General features: G+C 40.4%; 1 protein-coding gene across 1 annotated transcript in view; it reads left to right on the top strand.

Annotated features, from left to right (window-relative positions):
- The window catches only part of LOC308051454 (protein mono-ADP-ribosyltransferase PARP8-like), a gene marked incomplete at its 3' end in the record, with an annotated part of 111,648 nt that extends 96,053 nt beyond the window's left edge, over positions 1-15,595 (top strand). Inside the window, exons 14-21 of the mRNA XM_080361891.1 lie at positions 202-250; positions 1,055-1,167; positions 1,333-1,405; positions 6,561-6,630; positions 11,455-11,531; positions 12,472-12,541; positions 14,410-14,494; positions 15,493-15,595. Coding sequence (XP_080218017.1) covers positions 202-250; positions 1,055-1,167; positions 1,333-1,405; positions 6,561-6,630; positions 11,455-11,531; positions 12,472-12,541; positions 14,410-14,494; positions 15,493-15,595 — 640 coding nt within the window. The remainder of the gene's footprint in view (positions 1-201; positions 251-1,054; positions 1,168-1,332; positions 1,406-6,560; positions 6,631-11,454; positions 11,532-12,471; positions 12,542-14,409; positions 14,495-15,492) is intronic.
- Positions 15,596-19,288: the final 3,693 nt, after the last annotated feature.

Here is a 19,288-nt window from a genome sequence, read left to right as displayed (position 1 = left end):
CATCTGAGCCCTCTGAAAACACTGTGAAGAAGTTTTTTTGTATGGCCTCAAATCTAATTTGTAGCCACAATTTGGTCTGCTTCTATCCAATAGGTTCAAAGGCCTGCAGATGGGTGCTTTGTGATGGCCATTCATAACTCATGCTTAAGAAGAAAAGTTCTGTTTGGTTATCATGTCTAATACATCTGTTTCTTATTTTAGGGTTATTTCTAGTAATAGATCACATATTGTGAAGCTACCAGTGAATAGGGTAAGTGTCTGTGGGTTCTTTATTATTTTCTCATTTCTCATGGCTCGTATTAGCATTTTAGGTGGGAGTCTCCTGTCCAAATGTGTCTACATTCAAATTAATCACATGGGTTCCATTAATAGACAGGGGAGATAAATAGGCAGTTTCAGGTCATGACTAATAGAATCATTGTGAATATCTAAAATAAGCCAAAGGAATAATGCTCAGAAAAAGCCTATTTGAGGTAAGTAGCTCAAATGCAAGTGTCTACTTTGCAGTCATCTGAGACTGAGAACATCACTATTTGTTTTGTTACCATATAGACTATTAGATACAGAATTGTACAAAAAGCAGTGCACACAAACATGATGTACCAAGAGATCCACATATAAGTACACTGTAAAAAGAATATAGCTCTAGAATTTTAGAGGAATGGTACTGAGATTCATTTCTGAATACGTGTGCCTCTGATCCTCTGATTAAGGGCATAGTAATCGGGAGCCCTTCAAATCTGAACCTTAATTCAAAGCCAGCTCTGATCAGAATACCATGATGAAATTGTTCAATTTAATTACTTTACTAGAGCTATAATAGGCGGAAATACATTTCAGAAACTACTATATGTTTCATAAACTGGTCAGTTTTACTACTTGATTTCAGGTAAAAACTATGGTAATGAGACCAATTTCAACTTAGTTCATGTAGTTATTTAGATGCAGTCACAGTGTGTGAAACAGCATGGTATCTTAAGAACTACAATTATGGAAATATAATGCTTCTGTGTTAATCAACTTAGTTTCACTTGTACAATGTTATATTTTACAGCAACTGAAGTTTATGCACACTCCCCACCAGTTCCTACTTCTCAGCAGTCCACCAGCCAAAGAATCCAATTTCCGAGCTGCTAAAAATCTCTACGGAAGTACATTTGCATTTCAGTGAGTACATATATTCATATTAATCAAAAGTTACCAAAATGCCATGCTATTTTTTGGGTTTGCCATTTGAGGTTTACAGCTAGGAATTTATTGTTTTAAAGGATTACTACTTTCATTTTGCATTTTACACTGTGGATTTTAACGCATTCTCTTCCACTTTTTCAGTGGTTCACACATTGAAAATTGGCATTCCATCCTGAGGAATGGATTAGTTGTTGCTTCCAATACAAAGCTTCAGGTAAATACCCCGGTTTCCCGAAAATAAGACCTACCCTAAAAATAAGCCCTAGCATGATTTTTCAGCATTTTTGAGGATGCTTGAAATGTAAGCCCTACTCCAAAAATAAGCCCTAGTTACAGTTCATTAAAAAGTCAATTTAAATAGTGTCCAGGTAGCTAGACATGCAAAAAAGTAATAAGTTTTGGAGCAAAAATTAATATATGACCCTGTCTTATTTTTGGGGAAACAGAGTAGTAGACTAAATAGACTTTAGCTAACCTGTGTATGTTTGACCACATATTAAACTTAGGTGAGTTTTAAAGGGATGTGAGACATGGTGGGACATCTCATATGACTGGAATATGGTCATGGATGGCTATGTCCTTTTCAGGAAAGACAGGCCAGCCAGGCGAGGTGGTAGGGTTGCTCTTTACGTGAGAGAGCAACTACAATGTATTGAGTACTGTCCAGGCACGGATGAGGAGCGAGTTGAGACTCTATGGGTAAGAATTAAGGGACAGGCTGGCAGGGATGATACTGTTGTGAGTATCTACTGCAGGCCACCAGATCAGGGTGAGGAAGTTGATGAGGCCTTCTACAGACAGCTGAGAGCAGCCTCACAGTCACAGGCCCTGGTTGTGGTGGGGGATTTTAACTTCCCTGATGTTTGCTGGAAGGACTACTCGGCCAGCCAGCCACAGTCTAGGGGGTTCCTCCAGTGCCTTGAAGATAACTTTATGATGCAGAGGGTGGAGGAGCCAACCAGGAGAGGTGCACTGTTGGACCTCATCCTCACTAACAAGGAGAGTCTGGTGGAAGCAGTAAAGGTTGAGGGCTGCCTTGGTTGCAGCGACCATGAAATGGTGGAGTTCAGGATCTCATGTGGCAGGAACAGAATAGCAAGCAGAATTGCAACCCTGGACTTGAGCAGGGCTAACTTCGGCCTTTTCAAACAACTGCTAGGGGAAATCCCATGGACAAGGCTGCTTGAAGGTAAAGGGGCCCAAGATAGTTGGTTAGTGTTCAGGGGCTGCTTCTACTAGGCTTAAGATCAGAGCATCCTGACACATAGGAAGTCAAGGAAGGGAGCCAGGAGACCTGTGTGGTTAAACAGGGAACTGCTGGGTAAGCTCAAGTGGAAGAAGAGAGTTTGGAGATCATGGAAGGAGGGGCTGGCCACTTGGGAAGAATATAAGGCTGTTGTCAGGGGATGTAGGGAGGCAACTAGGAAAGCTAAGGCCTCCTTAGAATTAAACCTTGCGAGAGGGGTCAAGGACAACAGAAAGAGTTTCTTCAAATACATCGCAGAAAAAACTAACACCAGACGCAATGGGATGGGTGCCCTGGTGACAGAAGATACAGAGAAGGCAGAGTTACTGAATGCCTTCTTTGTCTCTGTCTACTCTGCTGGAGGCTGTACTGGGGAGCCCTGTACTCCTGAGACCCCAGATGAAGCCAGGTCAATGGAGGAATTTGCTTTAGTCGATGAGGACTGGTTTAGGGAGCAATTAAATAGTCTGGACATCCATAAATCCATGGATCCAGATGGGATGCATCCGCGGGTGCTGAGGGAGCTGGCTGAAGTCATTGCTGGACCACTCTCCATCATCTTTGCCAAGTCTTGGGAAATGGGAGAGGTGCCCGAGGATTGGAGGAAAGCAAATGTCACTCCAGTATTCAAAAAGGGCAAGAAGGAGGGCCCGGGTAATTATAGACCGGTCAGCCTCACCTCCATCCCTGGGAAACTGGTGGAACACAGTATCACAGTATCACAGTATCACAGTATCATCAGTGGGCCTACATTGCCTCTGGTATTAGTTTTATCTGCTATGTATTTGAAAAAGTTCTTTTTGCTGTCCTTGACCCCTCTCGCCAGCTGTAATTCTAAGGAGGCCTTGGCTATCCTAGCTGCCTTCCTACATCCTCTAACAGCAGCCTTATATTCCTCCCAAGTGGCCAGCCCCTGCTTCCATGACCTGTAAACTCTCCTCTTCTGCTTGAGCATACACAACAGATCCCTATTCAACCAGGCAGGCCTCCTGGCTCCCTTCCTTGACTTCCTACGTGTGGGGATGCTCTGATCCTGAGCGTGGAAGAAGCAATCTCTGAATGCAGTCCAACTATCTTGGGCCTCTTTTCCTTCAAGCAATCTTGCCCATGGGATTTCCCCCAGCAATTGCTTGAAAAGGCCAGAGTTAGCCCTGCTAAAGTCCAGGGTTGCAATTCTACTTGCTATTCCGTTCCTGCCACACAAAATGCTGAACTCCACCATCTCGTGGTCACTGCAACCCAGGCAGCCCTCAACCTTTACTGCTTCGACCAGACCCTCCTTGTTAGTGAGGATGAGATCCAGCAGTGCACCTCTCCTAGTCGGCTCCTCCACCATCTGCATGAGGAAGTTCTCATCAATGCACTGGAGGAACCTCCTGGACTGTGGCTGGCTGGCTGAATGGTCCTTCCAGCAAACATCAGGGAAGTTAAAATCCCCCACAACAACCAGGGCCTGTGACTGTGAGGCCACTGTCAGCTGCCCATAGAAGGCCTCATCAACTTCCTCAGCCTGATCTGGTGGCCTGTAATAGACACCCACAACAGTGTCACCCCTGCCAGCCTGCCCCTTGATCCTGACACATACACTCTCAGGCCAGGCTCTTCTTGGTGGCAAACAATGATAGGGCAAGGGGTAATGGGATCAAGCTGGAACACAAGAGGTTCCACTTAAATTTGAGAAAAAACTTCTTCTCAGTAAGGGTGACGGAGCACTGGAACAGGCTGCCCAGGGGGGTTGTGGATTCTCCTTCTCTGGAGACATTCAAAACCCACCTGGACATGTTCCTGTGTGACCTCATCTAGGTGTTCCTGCTCTGGCAGGGGGATTGGACTAGATGATCTTCTGAGGTCCCTTTCAATGCCAAACATAGTGTGATACTGTGAGACTGAGGTGTGACTTCATTAATGTTTATAAATATATAAAGGGTGAGTGTCACGAGGATGGAGCCAGGCTCTTCTTGGTGACAATCAACGGTAGGACAAGGGGTAATGGGTTCAAGCTGGAATACAAGAGGTTCCACTTAAATTTGAGAAGAAACTTCTTCTCAGTGAGGGTAATAGAGCACTGGAACAGGCTTCCCAAGGGGGTTGTGGAGTCTCCTTCTCTGGAGACATTCAAAACCCATCTGGACACATTCCTGTGTAGCCTCATCTAGGTGTTCGTGCTCCAGCAGGGGGATTGGACTAGATGATCTTTTGACGTACCTTCCAACTCCTAATATTCTGTGATTCTGTGATTTTGTGGTTCTGGTAGTCATATAGGTGGCAAAAAGGGGTGATTTCAAATACCCTCATGTTTCCTGGAAAAGGTGCTTTTCCGAAGCAATTAAAATGAAATAACATGTCTGCTAAAATGACTAAAAAAATCGCATTGGTGGAATTAGTGTTTCAGTTTTACATTCCACAGCAGCACCTTCAGGAGGTTTATCTCAGTACTGCTTAAAAGCAGTCTTGGGGATTAAAATTTAGAGCAACAGACTAAATCTGTGTTATAGGATACTAGATCATACTAGGTTTACAGAAGCTGGGTTTACAGCTGCTTCTTTAGTTTCCTTGAGAAGGGAATATGAGTGTACTGGCCAGGAAGGAGCTATTGCAAGCTTCATTTTCTCAGACTGAATCATCAGGAGACTACTATTGCAGAGCAAAGTAAGCAGTATCAGAGGGATTGGGGAGCTGTAATTCAAAGTATTTTAGCATCAGGGTTTTGACAGTTCTTTCCCCAGAGCTTTTTTAATTAGCATCTTTGTAAGATACTTTCCCAGGCAAGCAGGATTTACACACCAAAATTCACCAAAGTAAACCCCTTTGTTCACACTTATTTTTTTTGTTCAGGGTTGAGGTACTGGGAAGAGGAGGAAGCAGCAAAGCCCTGTTTTATAGAAGTCATAATTTTAAAATCTCTCACACAACTAGGGCATATCCCGAGCTCAGTTCATTCTGCATACCCCAGTACCAACTAGTCAGGAAAAAATATCTACTCACCAAGGATCCTGTACAACATTGTAGGATCTGGAGGAGTGAGAGCATGATTGCACATTCCTATGAGAGCTCTAGCACGTTGCAGAGACAATGTAAATGTAATTTGGTCAGAGGAAAGAAATAAGGGTGAGCATGACTCTGAAGCCCAGAGGTCATAATATCTACCTGGTTAAGAGATACTCTGGGTTCTCATTTTTGCTCCAACAACTATTTTGTATGTTTCCTTTAAAGACTTTTCCATACAAAGCAGTCAGTCCCTGGAAGAGAAGCAAAACCCATACTTCCTCCTTTCCAGACAAGAAAAGGACCACAGTGCTAATAAAAAGTGCTCAGTTTTGTTGCTTAGCCCAAGCTCCACAGAATCATGAAATAGTTTGGGTTGGAAGGGACTTTCAAAGGTCACCTATTCAAACATCCCTGCAATGAGCAGGGACATCAACTAGATCAGGTTTCTCAGAGCCATGTCATGTTGCTTATGACGTGGAGCAGTGATGTTGGTGAAGAGGAGTCTTCCCTTTCCTCTCTTCTTAGCAGACAGCTGATAGCTTTGTGGATAAAGCACAGTCCTGCAGTGATGGGATATGCATGTCTGTATTGGCTCAGGCAAAAGCTTGATTGAACCCATTCCTCCAGTATTCAGACTGAACTAGTGACTGAATTTTTCTGCAGCATATGAATAGTGTTATCACCATCTCTTCATTTCTTACCTTAAAGAAAAGCAGCTGTTGATGATGATTCACAAAGGCTGGCTTAGGCTGTGGTTCCTGCCAAGGTTTTGATGTGAGACACATGCTAAGCTTGTTTAGCCTTGTTAAAGCTAAGGTGTATTTAGCCATCTACAGAAGCACCCTCTGTAGGCATCCTCCATGGTAATATTAGATTTTTTTTTTTTTAAAAGCAATTTTATATATAAATCTGGTGTAAAAATATCTTTGGGCATTCGGACATGGTTTCCAGAATATACAATATTTTAGTTGTGTACTCACAGCATGATTTTTTTAAAGACTTATTTGAACATCATTTATAGACAGAAAATAAATTAGTGCAGTGGGGCAGATGCTTATCTATATTAGGACCTGTGCTTATTATTATTATTTTTCCAGATAACCAAATTAATGTTAATCACTCTGCTCTTTTTCAGCTCCATGGTGCAATGTTTGGAAGTGGAATCTACCTTAGTCCATTGTCAAGCATATCATTTAGTTACTCAGGTGATATTTATAAATCACTCTAAAGTTGGAGAAATATTGGGAGGGTATCTTAGTCTACCGCTTTTCTTACCAGCTTCACTGTTTACAACACTGTACTAAATTTTGTCTTTGTAGACCAAGATTTAATTTATTTAAAAAAGAGAAAATCCAAGTTCCCCTATTAAATACCTATCCTTATTTTCCGAGGTGCTGAGTATCTTGACACTGTGCTTGAAGTAAAGAGTAGCTAATACTGGATGCTGTGTATAATGGAGCAGGTCTTGATTATGCAGTGGAAATCCAACTGTGTTTGTGATTTTTTTGTCAGTATCTGCCTAAGTCCATCTAATGTTATCTATGGATTCGTGGGCTTTTAGGACCTGATCTGACAAAACAAATATTCATCAATAAACATCTTCATCTTATGTTTAAGAATATTTTCAAGTATCACCATGTCAAGGTTACAGAGAAGTATAGGACAGTGTGTTGATTTCAGCATGAGAAGGGGACAGAATATAATTTGTCCCACTAATAAATCCAAAAGAGAGTGATGCAGAGTTTTCCATGTAAGAACAGAATCATAAATAGAAGCACAATACAAACATGATACACCAATGTGCATATTAAGAAACTTGCATAGAAATTTTAAATTACTGTGACATCCTTTAGTTATATTGTATTTACCATTTCACAGAATCATAAAATGGTTTCAGTTGGAAGGGATCTTAAAGATCATCTAGTTCCAACACCCCTGCTATGGATAGGGATACCTTCCACTATATCATAGAATCATTTCAGTTGGAAGATACCCTCAGGATCATCGAGTCCAACCATAACCTAACCTAACTCTTGCACTAAACCATGTCCATAAGAACCTCATCTAAATGCCTTTTAAACACCTCCAGGGATGGTGACTCCACCACTGCCCTGGGCAGCCTGTTCCGATCCCTGACAACCCTTTCCATGAAGAATTTTTTCCTAATATCCAATCTAAACCTCCCCAGTGCAACTTGAGGCCATTCCCTCTCATCCTATCACTTGCTACTTGAGAGAAGAGACCAACACCCTCTGTGCTACAACCTCCTTTCAGGTAGTTGTAGACAGCCTCCTTTTCTTCAGGTTAAACAGTCCCAGTTCCCTCAGCTGCTCCTCATAACACTTGTGTTCCAGGCCCCTCACCAGCTTCATTGCCCTCCTCTGCACTTTCTCTAGTACCTCAAGGTCTTTCTTATGATGAGGGGCCCAAAACTGAACACAGTATTCAAGGTGGGGCCTCACCAGTGCTGAGTACGGTGGCACAATCACTTCTCTAGTCCTGCTGGCCACACTATTCCAGATACAAGCCAGGATGCTGTTGGCATTCTGGCCACCTGGGCACACTGCTGGCTCATATTCAGCCAGCTGTCAATCAACACCCCTAGATCCTTCTCTGCCAGGCAGCTTTCCAGCCACTCTTCCCCGAGCCCGTAGCATTGCCTGGGGTTATTATCAGGTTGCTCAAAGCCTCATCTGACCTGACGTTGAGCCCTTCTAGGGAGGGGGCATCCACAGCTTCTCTGGGCAATCTGTTCCAGTGTCTTAGCACTCTCACAGTAAAGAATTTCTTCATTATATCTAAACTAAATCTACTTTCAGTTTAAAACCATTACCCCTTGTCCTATCACTACACTCCCTGATAAAGAGTCCCTCTCCATCTTTCTTGTAAGTACCCATCTTTCTTCCTTAAGTACTGGAAGGCTGCTATATGGTCTCCCTGGAGCCTTCTCCAGTCTAAACAACTGCAACTCTCTCAGCCTGTCCTCATAGGGGAGGTGCTCCAGCCCCTGATCGTCTTTGTAGCCCTCCTCTGAACCTGCTTGAGCAGGTCCATGTCTTTCTTATGCTGGGGGGCCCAGAGCTAAACACACTACTCCAGGTGGAATCTCACCAGAGTGGAGTAGAAAGGCAGAATCACCTCTTCAACCTGCTGGCCACATTTCTTTTGATGCAGCCCAGGGTACGATTGGCTTTCTAGGCTGCGAGCGCACATTGCCAGCTCATATTAAGTTTTTCATCCACCAACACCCCGAAGTCCTTCTCCGCAAGGCTGCTCTCAGTCCACTCATTGCCCAGCCTGTATCCATGTTTGGGATTGCCCTGACCCAGGTGCAGGATCTTGCACTTGGTCTTGTTAAACTTCATGAGATTCACATGGGCCCACCTCTCTAGCTTGTCCAGGTCCCTCTGGATGACATCCCTTCTCTCTAGAGTGTCAACTGCACCACTCAGCTTGGTGTCATCTGCAAACTTGCTGAAGGTGCACTTGATCCCACTGTCCATGTCCTCAACTGTTAGAGCGAGATAAGGACTAAGCAAAACAAGTCGATTCAATGTGAATCACGCTAAGCCATTTATTACAGAAACAAGTCTCCTTATATACGTAACTATATTCTAATCACGTGTCCACGCTCCAAGCATGGATTCGTTAAATGAGTATCGTGGGCTGTCCGTGCGCTGGAGTCTCACTGATGATACGTCCGATGATTCATGCCACACCAGGACCCCGGTGATTGAGGAACGCCCCTCTTTCTCACAGCAGACTCTGCCCTCAGCTTCTTGAAGCGGCCTTGAGGTTCCTTTGAGCCTGACTAATTCAGCAACAGATCTTTATCTATCAAAACCCCTCCACACTCAACAAAGATGTTAAATAATACTGGTCCCAATATGAACCCCTGAGGGACACCACTCATCACCTGGACATCGAGCCATTGACCACAACTCTTTAAGTGTGACCATCCAGTCAATTCCTTATCCACCGAGTCCTCCACCTATCAAATCCATGTCTCTATTTCCTCACATATGAAGGTATTGGTATAGTTGAATGTGTATTTGTGTGCATGTACATGAATTTAATTCTGAGAGTTTTAGTTATGCTTTCTGATTTTCAGTATTTTTAAGTAATGTCACAATTCATTTTAAGAGCTCAGCACTTTTTAATAGTATTTATTTAATTTCAATTTCAGTAATCTCTAAATGCGCTTTTAGATTTTCAGAGATCACACAGAGGGATCTGGACATGCTGGATTGAAGGTTCAACAAGGTGTGAGGTTCAACAAGGCCAAGTGCCAGGTCCTGCACTTGGATCACAACAACCCCATGCAACACTATGGGCTTGGGGAAGAGTGGCTGGAAAGCTGCCTAGCAGAAAAGGACCTGGGGGTATCAGTCGATAGCTGGCTGAATATGAGCCAGTAGTGTGCCCAGGTGGCCAAAAAGGCTAACAGCATCCTGGATTGTATCAGAACTAGTGTGGCCAGCGGGACTAGGGAAGTGATCATCCCCCTCTATTCAGCACTGGTGAGGCCCCACCTCAAATACTCTGTTCAGTTTTGGGCCCCTCACTACAAGAAAGACATTGAGGTACTGGAGTGAGTTCAGAGAAGAGCAACGAACCTGCTGAAGGGTCTGGTGCACGTGTCTTATGAGGAACGGCTGAGGGAACTGGGGCTGTTTAGCCTGGAGAAAAGGAGGCTGAAGGGAGACCTTATGGCTCTCTACAACTACCTGAAAGGAGGCTGTAGTGCGGAGGGTGTTGATCTCTTCTCACACGTAGCAAGCGATAGGACGAGAGGAAATGACCTCAAGTTGCACCAGGGGAGGTTTAGATTGGATATTAGGAAAAAAATTCTTAACGGAAAGAGTTGTCAGGCATTGGAACAGACTGCCCAGGGAAGTGGTTGAATCACCATCCCTGGAGGTGTTTAAAAGACACGTAGATGAGGGTCTTAGGGACATGGTTTAAAGGTGGACTTGGAAGTGTTAGGTTAACAGTTGAACTCAATTATCTTAAAGGTCTTTTCCAGCCAAAATGTTTCTATGATTCTATGAAGTATGGAAGCTCTTTAGGACTCACTAAAAGTGTAGGTTGCAGTATCATTATCTAACAAAATGCCCTTCTTTTTGGATAACATTGCTTTGTCAGCTTCAGTGTGTTTTTTCTCATCTCTACCTTTTTTGGTCCCTTCCATCCAGTCTTTTCCAGAAAGGAGGCCTGTATTTCCATGAAGTTTATAATATTTGATGCCATTAAAAACTGTCTTATATTCCCTGTTACTTCAAAGCCTTAAACTTCCCCATAATTCTGTCTGTGTTTGCAAACTGCAAAGAAATATGGGATACTGAAAAAGCAAGTAAGCCTTTAGTAGCATACAATACAGGAATTTTATATAAACCAACATGAAGAATATAAGACAGATGTAAGGCACAAATGTAGATGTTTAGTTTTCTGAGATGGAAATTGGATCAAAGGTGGCTGACAAATAATTTAGTACTTTTACCTGTAGATAAATTAATTAAACCAAGGTAGATTTTGAAGTTACCTGTAAATAAATTATCTACTCCTAAAAATTATTTAGACTTTTAATAAGTATAATTAAAGTGTTAAAGATTAATATCAAAAGTTCTTTCATGATTTTCCTGTCCCACTCACTGTAAATCATACCGTGTCACTTCAACCTGAATAGGGTCAGTTAAACTCAAGACATGCTGACATGCAACTCTGTTAAGCAACCACCTAAGAGCATTCCTGAGCTGAGTTCAGTGGCATTTAAGCTCATGTTTATCCACTTTTGCATCTGCTTAATGCTGATTTGACTTTCCTAATGTCTTTGTAACACATGCAGATGTGTTGGTAATTTGCAGGATTAAATAGAAATATTCTATGACAAAGTTAACTATAATAGCTTTTTGACTGCTATACAAAGGACTGTGATTCCCACTGTGCTACCTCTTTCATTCTCCATACTTAACTTTGCTTATGAAGGTATTTCTATGCCAGGGTATCTTACATGATTTTAATATTCTTAGGGATGAACAAGAAGCAGCAGAAGGTGTCAGCTAAAGATGAACCAGCTTCAGGCAGTAAGGGCAGTAATACATCACAGGTACAGTACATCAACCATCTCTGGAAGATTTATGGTTTTATATTTGGGAACTTGATAGCTGAAAAGGAGGAAATATTCCCTTTGTGAAAGCTAACAGTTTTATTTTATTGAATGAAATTAACAACTTCAGAGACTGCAACCATCAAATACAGCCAAACTGCTTTTAGTAACAATTTACAGAGTATGCTGCAGATCCCTGTGCCCTTTTTTTCCAAGGAGTAGTATTTGGAAAAAGAAAGATAGTGAACTACAGATTGCATAATGAACCTTAGCAAGCCCTTGCTTTCTGAGTTCTAGACATGCAGAAGAATGATGCAAAAGGAATTGAGAGTGGTTATTGCCAAAAAATGAGTAGCATTTCATTAAAAACAAGTCAGTTTTTCTTTTTTATAGTTTTAACATATTGTTAGAATTCTGCTTTATCTAAAGCAAATTCATAGCAGTTATATGTAGGGCTAAATTTTGAGAAAGAAATCTTACATCTCTCTCTGTAGTTAACACATAAAAACTACAGACTAATCTGGTTTTGGAGAGAGATTGGTATGTAACAGCAGAAGCCCTCAGAAATGAGAAGACTAGTAAAATATCATGATAGTGGCAAAAGAATCAATTATCAGATTCCCCTTGTAATTATTGTTTTTCTGTTATCAATTTGTTTGCCAGTAGCACTCTGATATTTCTAATAATATTATTCATTCTATAATAATTAGGAACTTTTCTTTCTGGATAAAGGAGTTAAAATCCCTCCTACAATAATAAAAAATAATATGTTTTTAGAAATTCTATTACATTTAGAAATACAATAGAAATGTTTTAGAAAGACTGCCTCTATTCTTGTTCATTAATAAAACACTGAAAATCTCAGCCTTCTCCTTTGTTACTTTTTTACTCAGTTTGTCTTACTGCACTAATTAAGTTTTCTCATGTTTTTACATCTCAGTTACAGAAGAAAGGACAACAGTCACAATTTTTGCAAAGCCGTAACTTAAAATGCATAGCATTATGTGAAGGTAAGCTGAAAGCCCTTGATAAACTGTTTTAGTCATGGACACAGTGTTACTGGATGCAAATCAGTGAGACCTTTAGTTCCAGTATTGGTTGTTTTTAGATAAGAGACTACTGGTAGGCGTACGAGTACTTGCTTAATAGCTGACCTCTATATTTCAGTTCAGAATGTTTCCCTCTTCAAACAAAACCTCTAACACATGCTGAATTTTCATGAAATATTCATATGCCAATAGTGACTGATCACCTGGTCTGTCTTTCAAATGTGATCATATTCCTAAGCCATCAATATAACCTAAGTTATGGTCTTTGAAACAGTGACTTCTTGAAAGTTCTTGACAAATGTGTTAAACACCTACAAGTCAGAAAAAAACAGCCTTCCTATTGAATTTCCAAATAATTTTTCATGTCTCAGGCATGTCTGGTAAACAGTCTGTTCTCTCTAATGCCTTCAGAAATTTTGTGAAGTTAAAATCCAGTGCATTTGAGTACAGTAATTCTTGAAAGACTTAGATATTCTATTAATAACTAATGAAACTTCAAGAGGTTTTGAGAACAACGAATTATGAAATTTGAATAAGAATTGTACCAGTAATTGGTAATTAGTCTAATTGGCCAAACAAAAATAAATTATATTAAACTCAGTTTGCCCTCCATTTCGAGCTTTTGTTTATTTTTAAAAGTAAAAATTCAGACAGATGGTGGAAAAGGTGTTATTTCAAAATGGAAGCTTTAAGCTATATATGCTACTTTTGCATATATATATTTTTGAGAATGTTCAAGTGAAATATTTAATATGATTAAGGAGATGTCAGTCAACATGAAAATGCAATTTGATCTGGACAAAAAATACATAAGTTTAGTTCTAAAACTTTCAGAAGAAGATATGAAATGAATCTAAGGTTTACTCGAATTTACTTGGCCTTTAATATCTGAAGTTTCTAAATATAAATTGCATCTTTCCCAAGGACTTTTTCCTCTATGTCATTATTTCCTCACATTTATTAATGGATTACGCATCTTTTAAGTGTGAATTTTAAATATTTGGAAAAATATATTTTATGTAATTCATATTTACTTCATTTTTCTGTGAAGTGTTTAGGGGAGGTGGTTAATATAAATTTTAAATAAAATTAATTACAGGAGAAAAATGTTTGCTAAAAGTTACAGTTCATGGAAGAAATTGTATAAAAATTGAATATGCATTTATTCATGGTAGTGTTTAAATGCATTTAAAAAAATCTTTTCAAATACAGACTGGTAGTAAAGATTCTACCTAGCAATAAAAAGGTTTCTTTCCTGTGTTGTCCTAATTCTGCTGGTAAATAACCTATCATAAAATACAAATGTTTTCTAAACATTGAGCAAGTTTCGGCGAGCTTTGTGATCCTCTTGAGTCATCATCGCTATGCTAATTTTTAAAAAATATTTGGTAGTATTGCAAAGCCCAAATTTCTAGTATCTCAGTTTCAGGCTTTATCTTTCACATCTTATTTTTGGCTCAGCCATCATCAAACACAAATATCTCTGCTCCACAGGCTGATTAGTTGACTCAGGTGCTCCTTAATAGCCCTATGACCATTTAAAACCAGTTTTTAATAAATATACTTTTTCATTTTTCATTCAAATTAAGAACTATCTCACATACATCTGTGTTTTCTGGAAAATAGAACATATTTTGTAAACAAGAATCAAGTTCATCTCCCTGTTTGTACTAGCAGCCAACTGAGAGTCTATGCCATGCCACAGACATGCACTGGAAATGTACACATTCCCAGAAGGCTATTTAACATGTTTTTAAAAAGCAAACCTTTTAAAATAATATTTTCCAGGCATATTTTCATCACTATGAAATTTATTCTTTCCCTGGTAGTGATAACTTCATCTGATCTGCACAAACATGGAGAGATATGGGTAGTTCCTAATACGGATCATGTGTGTACAAGATTTTTCTTTGTGTGAGTACAAAGCTTCTTTTAACATTCAACATCTGTCAATTCTAGGTCTTTTTCCCCATATTCCCTTCAATAGTTGTAAATGAAGTAGATAAAAGATGTTTCTTCCTAATTCTTTAAAGTATGACTTCATTTTTTATTTATTTCTGTACTTACTTTTGTTAGGAAATGTATATATACGTTAGTGATGAAGGTTTAGTAGATGCTTAGTTATAGAATAAATGAATGGAGAGTTACTGATTTTTCCCACTCTATAGCATTACCTCATGTTACAGTAAGACTATCCATGTATCATAAAATATCTCTTCTATTTGGGTGTATGTTTTTAAGCTGAGGAATTAATTAAAGACTTCCTGTTTATGATGTGAGCATTTCTGTTCTCACCTATGACTCGTAATGATATATTGGCATAGATTTCAGCCCTACAAAAAGAGTCATGCAGACCAGCAGAAAGCACACTGACTTCAGATTGACCAGCGCTGGGGGTTTCAGTGATCAGGATTGCTTTATCCATGCAAATCCTTAATGGAGGCGAGTTCTCATAAGGAGAAAAACCCTGGAGGTTGTCATGGTGTCACCACTAATTGGAGGCCCACTTGTGACAGGAGTTTGGGTACCGCAGGCATTGTGATACATTGTGCATGCTTTGGCACCAGCCTCCTGTAGGGTGGTCTGGGAGCAGCTGCAGAAACAGAAACAGTGCTTTCCATACCTCCATCAAGAGGGAAGCTGCTAATATGCCTTGGTGGGCCAGGCAGCAGCAGAAGTCCCCTTTGGGTCCTAGCAGGTTATTCCACCTCAGAGTTTCAATGACAACAGCAGCCCTACCACCCTTCACTCTCTAGAGTTTAGGATCTGCATATGACAGTGAAGTGCAGCAGAGAATTTTAATAGGAAACATGTTAACATATAGAATAAAAACTTGATTATTGAAAGAAACAATGTTTTGGATGTTTTTAGGTAGATTAATAAAACACTAATTTCTGTACTCTTTTTTTTAGTTATGAAGATGGTCAAGTGGGTGATACAAGTATAAATACACAGGAACCAAGCATTCATAAAGAGATTCTTCGAGTCATTGGCAATCAAACTGCTACTGGTTAAAAGGACCACTCTTATTTAATTGATGTGATCTGGAAGCCTTCCTCAGTCTCAAAGCTGGATTTTGAACTGAAGAAGATGCAAAAAACTAATTTATTATTATTATTATTATTCTAAGCAAATTAACCCTTTGAATACTTACTGTTTTCTTACTTACTATTTCTTATCAAAATACTTGAGATGGTGTGAATTAGCAACTGTAGGGGCACAAAGTCTATTAATATACTACAACTAATAATAATTAAACAGGCATTTGGGTTGCTCACAATAAACAGACTTTTAAAAGGAGTTTTGTGCTGATATTTTATATTAAACTTCAATTGGAGGTTTTAGTACTGTATAGTGGTATTTTAAATTTAGAATGACTTAATTATAAGGAAGAGAGAAGATTTTATAGCAGAGTACCTGTATTATGCAGCATACTTTACAATAAGTAAAATATTCCATATTTAAATACAATAAAAGGTTGTCTGGAACATGTCAAATTAAAGAGATTGGTTGCCTGCAGCTATCTTTGATTATTTTACACAGATGCAGCTAAGATTTAGAGTCAAAGGTTAAAATGATAATACATTTTTGATTTAATAAATGAAACAAAGCAAAAAGTAATGACTCTGATGGTGTATGTCTAGTTTTCTTTATCTTCTCTAGAAATAGTGTCTTATTAAGTAACTCAGTTGTATTATTTAATTATACAAGCCTAGCAAACACCTGGAAATCCTGAAGCTGTTAACTTCCTTTTTACAAATTTGGTTTTTATATACTAGATTTTCCAGTTTCTTTAGGTCAACAAGGTTCTTTAATGTTTGCATCTTAACTTCAGTGAGACTGCTCTGTGGTTAAATTTAGCCATATATTTAAAAGTACCTTCTGAATTAGGGCTTTTACATGACTGAGAAAATAAGAAAATACAAACAAATGCAAAATTTTGCTGATTTTTCTTTTGAAGAAATATTTTTAGTAATTTATTCCTAAGGGAAAACAAATAATATCAAATATTTCTGTCCTTTAAACTAACAATGTTTTTTTTCTAAGTGAGCATGATGGCAGCACCAGTCTCCAAGGCATAAATCACATCCTTAAATATGGAGAGCAGTTCAACTTATGCATCTATGCAATTATTACAGGCCACCTCAGAAAGCAAAAATAGACTGAATCTTATGTTAATTTCATGCTAAAGATACTGAAGATCCAAATAACAGCACAACAGAGCACAGGCCATTGTTTGTTTCTTTTAAAAAGAACTGCACTAGATATGCAGTAATGTGTGATTCCTTCTTTCTGCACTCCCTTATTCCTTGCTCTAATTGAAGTGCCCTGCAAGTAAAATAGTGTTATTGGGCCTAGAAGCACATACTTGGAGATGTATTTTAGCATTCCAGACTTATTTGCTGGGGATCTCAGTTTTTCTGGGTTCACATCCAGACTTGTAAATCCCCATTTTGCTATTTAATCTGTGTTGACTTTGACCCCCATTTGCTGGACCCCTAACTAGAGTACCACTACTGTAATTGTTATATTTTGTTTTGGGACACAGGTTAACTTCTTGAAACAAAGAGGATTACTGAAATTTATCTGTCTACATAAGCACTGCCTTCAGTTGTGTAACTGCACAAAATCAGCATGATTCAGAAGTGGAGCTGAAACCCTGGAATGACCATCTCTCCATAATTTGTCCCAACATATGTGTCTGAATTACTATGTTTTTGCAGAACAGAAAGAAACTAGGAAGCAAGTACAGAAAGATATCCTACATTAACTTGCTGGGCTGATAGTCCACCACTCTGGGAGGCTTTCTCAAAAAACTAGGAGAAAAGAAATATAACCATGAGCAAACTGGAGAAATCAAGTAAGCAGTCATCTTCCCTGTCCTCTCAAACTGCAGTAGGGTCACAAATGAGCACCTTGAAGGAAGAAAACTGGAGTGTATCTATGGCAGTTAGTCAGCCCTGGTTTGCACCGTGGTGTCATGATACTGGCCATGCATGGTGCTATTGTAAGTAAAACCACTGGAAAGAATTTTAAGACTGCTCCAAGGATTGCTTTAAATGGATGAGCCGAAGGATGGGACAGTGTGGAAGAAAGCAGGGCTCTGAGGTATGCAGGGAGGCCTTGCTGTTGTAAGGTGCTCACTTCAGGTCTCACCCAATACATGGCAGGAAAAGGGACTGGGAGAACAAAGCTGCAGGGTGAGGAGAGCATAATACATGGGCATCACCATTCCTGGGGCAGCTGGGCCACCTGGGGAGGTGTTACAGTGTAGGGGATAGTGCAAGGACATAAGCCCAGTGTTACACAGAAACAGCAATGGAATTAAACCAAAATTCACTTGCTACACAGTAACTCAGGTCTGGCAGGTAGCCAAGACTATCTGGAACCTATTGACAAAAAACTAATTAGATATTCCACCTTTTAAGTGCCAAGGTCCCAGGCAGGAAATTAAATTCCTAGGGGTTTGATGGATAGGGGGAGCTATTGCAGTATCCAATGATGGAGAAGAAGGAGAGAAGCCAGAGAGTGGTAGTCAATGGTGCGGAGTCTAGTTGGAGACCAGTATCTAGTGAAGTGCCTCAGGGGTCAGTACTGGGGCCAATATTATTCAATATATTCATTAACGATTTAGACGAGGGAATAGAGTGTACTATCAGCAAGTTTGCTGATGACACTAAGCTGAGAGGAGTGGCTGACACGCCAGAAGGCTGTGCTGCCATCCAGCAGGACCTGGACAGGCTGGAGAGTTGGGCAAGGAATAACCTGATGAAATTTAACAAGGGAAAGTGTAGAGTCCTGCATCTGGGCAGGAACAACCCCAGGTTCCAGCATAGGTTGGGAAATTACATATTAGAGAGCAGTGTAGGGGAAAGGGACCTGGGGGTCCTGGTGGACAACAGGATGACCATGAGCCAGCACTGTGCCCTTGTGGCCAGGAAGGCCAATGGCATCCTGGGGTGTATTAGAAGGGGGGTGGTTAGTAGATCGAGAGAGGTCCTCCTTCCCCTCTACTCTGCCCTGGTGAGACCACATCTGGAATATTGTGTCCAGTTCTGGGCCCCTCAGTTCAAGAAGGACAGGGAACTGCTGGAGAGGGTCCAGCGTAGGGCAACGAAGATGATTAAGGGGGTGGAGCATCTCCCTTATGAAGAAAGGCTGAGGGAGCTGGGTCTTTTTAGTTTGGAGGAGACTGAGGGGTGACCTTATTAATGTTTATAAATATATAAAAGGTGAGTGCCATGAGGATAGAGCCAGGCTCTTCTCGTTGGCAAACAATGATAGGACAAGGGGTAATGGGATCAAGCTGGAACACAAGAGGTTCCACTTAAATTTGAGAAAAAACTTCTTCTCAGTAAGGGTGACAGCACTGGAACAGGCTGCCCAGGGAGGTTGTGGAGTCTCCTTCTCTGCAGACATTCAAAACCCGCCTGGACATGTTCCTGTGCGACCTCACCTAGGCATTCCTGCTCCAGCAGGGGGATTGGACTAGATGATCTTTTGAGGTCCCTTCCAATCCCAAACATACTGTGATACTGTGATGCCCTATCTGCTATTGAGAGGGATCAGAGTCCAAACAGCAAGGCGAAGTTACAACACCTTTTGGGCACTTTGGGGTACTGGAGAAAACACACACCAGGATTTTTAGTAATTGCCTGCCCTCTATATGACCCGTTTCAGAAAAAAAGGAAATGGAATTGGACCTCA

This window comes from Nesoenas mayeri (assembly GCF_963082525.1).
Source record: "Nesoenas mayeri genome assembly, chromosome: W".
NCBI lineage: Eukaryota > Metazoa > Chordata > Aves > Columbiformes > Columbidae > Nesoenas > Nesoenas mayeri.
This window is presented reverse-complemented; position numbering and strand designations above follow the sequence as displayed.